At 33.0% G+C, this 4,672-nt stretch overlaps 1 protein-coding gene across 1 annotated transcript in view; it reads right to left on the reverse strand.

Annotated features, from left to right (window-relative positions):
* HELRODRAFT_65985 (hypothetical protein) overlaps positions 1-4,384 on the reverse strand; it is a gene marked incomplete at both ends in the record, with an annotated part of 9,144 nt that extends 4,760 nt beyond the window's left edge. The window contains 2 exons of the mRNA XM_009021555.1: positions 3,601-3,811; positions 4,229-4,384. Coding sequence (XP_009019803.1) covers positions 3,601-3,811; positions 4,229-4,384 — 367 coding nt within the window. The remainder of the gene's footprint in view (positions 1-3,600; positions 3,812-4,228) is intronic.
* Between the last annotated feature and the right edge of the window lie 288 nt (positions 4,385-4,672).

The following is a 4,672-nucleotide window of genomic DNA, read 5'->3' on the forward strand; positions in this document are numbered from 1 at the left end:
TCGTAGAGGACATTTTGTTATCACTCTCATGACAGTACATAGCAAAATTATTTACAAGTTTTGTTTTTAACTGTGACCATGACATGACCATCATCATCGTCGTCGTCCTCCTCATCGTCGTCATCATCATTATCGTCATCGTCGTCGTCATCATCATTATCATCTTGGTCATTTGTTTTACTTATTAGAATGAAAGTTTATTAGCTTATGTTTGCCAGATGCTTATTACGATGACTGCCAATCCTCTTCATAATATTATTTTATAATAATAATAATTATTATTATATAATACTTATTATGATTATAATTATTAGTATTAGTATTATTAATGTCGTTATATTAGCGTTAGCGTTACTGTCTATGATGATTGTTTCCACTCCTCTAGCTGTTGTTTTTATTGCAATTATTATCATTTATTATTATTTATAATTATTATTTAGTTTATGTTGTTGTTGTTGTTGTTGTTAAAATATGAGTTATGACGTAATTGTACGCACCGGCTCAAGTAATGAACGGTTATTTAGATGAGGTCATAATTATTGTAGTAGTAGGAATAATTGTGTGTATGTGTTGTTGTTGATGGTGATTGAGACGTCATTTGTTGTTGTTGTTTGGGGTTGTGGTGGTTATTTGAGGTTTTGTTGTTGTTGTTTGGGGCTTTGTTGTTGTTGTTGTTGTCAGCTGGTGACGTCAATTTTTGTTGTTGTTTTGGTTGTTGTTGTTTTGTAGGTTGATGTTCGTTGATGTTGAGGTTAGTTGGTGACGTCATTTCATGTTGTTGTTGTTGTTTTGTTGTTGTTGATGTGTTGGCGGCAAAACAATAAAATAAAATAAATTTACTATAATTTAAAAATGTGATGAATTTTCCATAAGAGTAAATAGCCTGTTGAATAATTGATAGGATTTCCATTGTACAAGGGTCCGTAATGTTAATGATTTGGAATAATAATAATAATAATAATATTATTATTATTATTATTATTATTAATGATGTTCATCATCGTTACTTCATTGTCATCATCGTTATCATCATCAACAACATCATCATCTTTTTCTTTTTCTTCATCATCATCGTCTACACGATCGAAATGTAAAAAAGATGTCTCATTATTCATCATCATCATCAACACCACCACCACCATCATCATCATCATCATCATCGTCGTCGTCATCATCATCGTCATCATCATCGACTCATTCATGGGACGGAAAAAAGTGTAATTGGAAGTACAGACCTCATTGCATCGCATTATCGTAAAAGTGAGAATATCATCATCATCATCATCATCATCGTCATCATCAGCATCATCATCATCATCACCATCTTTATCATCGTCACCATCCTTAACATCAACACAACAACAACAACAACAGCATCATCAACGTCATAATTACAACGCCATCATTAAGAAAATAAAAACAACCCACATACAAAATTAAGGAACAGAAATAAAAACAGCAAAACCAAAAAACGCCTGACAAAACACAATGGCCTAATGAAAGGCTAATAGGCAAACACACACGCACACACGCACACACATATAAACAGTCTAAAGAAGCACCGAATAGAGAATTCGGCCGAATAAGTTGGCCAGTCACAAACTCATAAACACACATATACATAAAAACACAATAAACACACGTTACACACACAACACATACACACACATACACACACACACACATACGAACACACACGCACACACACATACGAACACACACGCACACACACATACGAACACACACATACGAACACACGCACACGCACACACACATACGAACACACACGCACACACACACGTGAAAACATTCGGCAACCGGCAACTAGACACGCTTAGGCTTGTTGATGTATGCGCTGCAATGTTAGACGAATCACAACTTAATTCCACTTTTAATTGGATATCTTTTATTGCCTAGTAACGACTGATACGTTTTTTATTGTGCGTGTATCATGAGTGTATAGTATATCACGTGTGTTTGTGTTGTGTGTGTGGTGTGTGTGTGGTGTGTGTGTGTGTGTGTTAAAATTATATTGAATATAACACAGGATTTCAGGAACTTAAAAGGATGATTTTGAAACTTTTATTTGTAAAAGAATTCATTTCAACTGTTTGGTATCTTTTAAAATAGTTATCGTGTGTGTATGTGTGTAGGTGTGTTTATGAGTTTATGTGTATGTGTGCGTGTATGTGTGCGTGTGAGTGTGAGTCATAAATTTTCCACAAAGTAAAAACACACAGTAAGAAATCGAAAGTAAAACTAGATCTCACTTGCGCATTATAATTTTCTCGCGTTCATCTTATAATTTCTGATTGGAAGCCAAATTTGGCATTAGCATCTTGTACTAATGAAGCGGCCAACCGATCAAACATACAAACAAACAAACATACACAGACACACAAACAAACAGTAAAATGTGCTACACACTTCTACATTAATACTACGATTAAAACGATAATTGTGTACTAAGTTACTCAAACTGAGATGAATGTACGGCCTGATCTACCCATGTACAATTTTTGTGTGTTGCAACAAAACATCATCATATTTTGACAGATACTCCTAATTAATTAGCAACTGGCTATACAATACTTACGTTTGGTCACAGATACTATTTATATTAATGCTACTAGCGTTCTATATTTGCTAATATTATATTCAATTCAATTAAATAATGAGTTTATTCAGCAAAAATAAATATAATAATAATGTAATATATTATAAATAAATAATATAATATAATATAATATAATATAATATAATATGATATGATATGATATGATATGATATGATATGATATGATTTGATATGATATGATATGATATGATATGATATGATATGATATGATATAATATAATATAATATAATCTAATCTAATCTAATCTAATATAATATAATATAATATAATCTAATATAATATAATATAATATAATATTATATTAGTACTAGCATTGTTAGTGAGAAGATTACTTTCTTTTTCAATTACTTTTACGCGTTCCACGCATCTGTACACACATACATACAGACCTGGTATTCCCATGATATTTTTACGATAATGCATTTAATCGCTATAGATATTGTGCTATTTTCTGTGTTGGAAATGTATGACACATGCACTCTTACATACACACACGCACAAACATACAAACACACACGCACGCACACATACAAACACACACACACGCACACATACAAACACACACACAAATTTCATGCAATCATCCGAAGTACAAAGTTTAAAAAAAAATCGCACATAATTGCTGTAAAAGATATGTAAACGTATTGTAATGCAGTATTTATTACTATTTTCTTGGCAATAAAATGACTCAAAAGTCTTGTAAACACTGATGCTATTCTTGAAAACCAAACATGAACATGAAATGTAAATTGAAAATAATGAAATATTCAGCGTGAAGCCACAAAATACACATAATAAACCTTAAATCGAAGCAAAATATACCTTAATAACACTAAATTTGTGTCGGAAAAATATACAAAAAATATGAAATACCTAAAATATACCAAACATACACCCAAAATAAATCAAAAATACACCCAAAACACTAGAAGAAGAACAAACAACCGAGAAAAAATACCAACATCTGACGTCCAGATGCACAGAATAGCCAGTGGTATTTTTAGCGTTGATGTAGCAAACATACATCCCTTCGTCCATAGCTCGGACGTCTTGAATGACCAGTAGCCACTCGTTCGTGTAGCTGTTGTGGATGACACTAAAGCGACTCTCAGCCACAAATGAGTTCGTCCCTATGGTTAATGGGTGGTTGCGTCCGACTTTGCGCCAGATTATCTGTAGTAGTAGTAGTAGAAGTACTATACAATACAATACAATACAATATACAATATACAATACAATACAATGCATTAAAATACAATACAGTACAATGCAATGCAATGCAATACAATATAATACCATGCAATGTAATACAATACAATACAATACAGTATTTTTATTTTCCTCCTCAATATGATACAACATAATGATAAGAAGGTAGGATGGTTGTGAAAGAGTTCATTAAGGAAGTAGTAGTAGTAAAAGCAGTAGTTGTAGAAACAGTTGTGCTAAAAGTTGTTGTTGTTGTAGAAGTAGTAGTAGTAGTAGAGATTGTTGTTGTTGTTGTAAAAGTTATAGTAGTAGTGGCAGTAGCAGTGGTAGTAGTAGTAGTAGTTAAAAATGAAAATTATCATATGAGCAAAATATAAGCACCGTTTTGGAGCCGAGATCGTCAATCCTACAACTCAAACCAACTCTGTCGCCCGGTGAGGCCGTTACTACATTGTGGTGGTGGCTGTTGTGGTTGTGGCTGTCGTTGTGGTTGTTGTGGTAGCTGCTGCTTTTAAGATCGTTGTTTCTGTCATTCATGTCGTTAATGTCACTATCGTTGATGTTATTGGTGGTAATGATGTTACTAGCTTTGTCTCTGTTGTTTGTGTTGTTGTTGTTGCTGTTGTTGTTGCTGTTGTTGTTGTAGTTGTTGTTGTCGTCGTCGTCTTCATCGTTATTAAATTCAAGTTTTTTATGAATGTATCTTTTATTGGCCTTTTTATTGATGTCAATACGTTGGTGGCTGTCGTAGTAAATGTTTTTGTCATTAATGTTACTGAGGTTGTAGTTGATGTTGTTGTTGTTGTCGTTGCTGTTGTTTTTGAT

Source organism: Helobdella robusta (genome assembly GCF_000326865.2).
Source record: "Helobdella robusta unplaced genomic scaffold HELROscaffold_3, whole genome shotgun sequence".
NCBI classification, from domain to species: Eukaryota; Metazoa; Annelida; class Clitellata; order Rhynchobdellida; family Glossiphoniidae; genus Helobdella; species Helobdella robusta.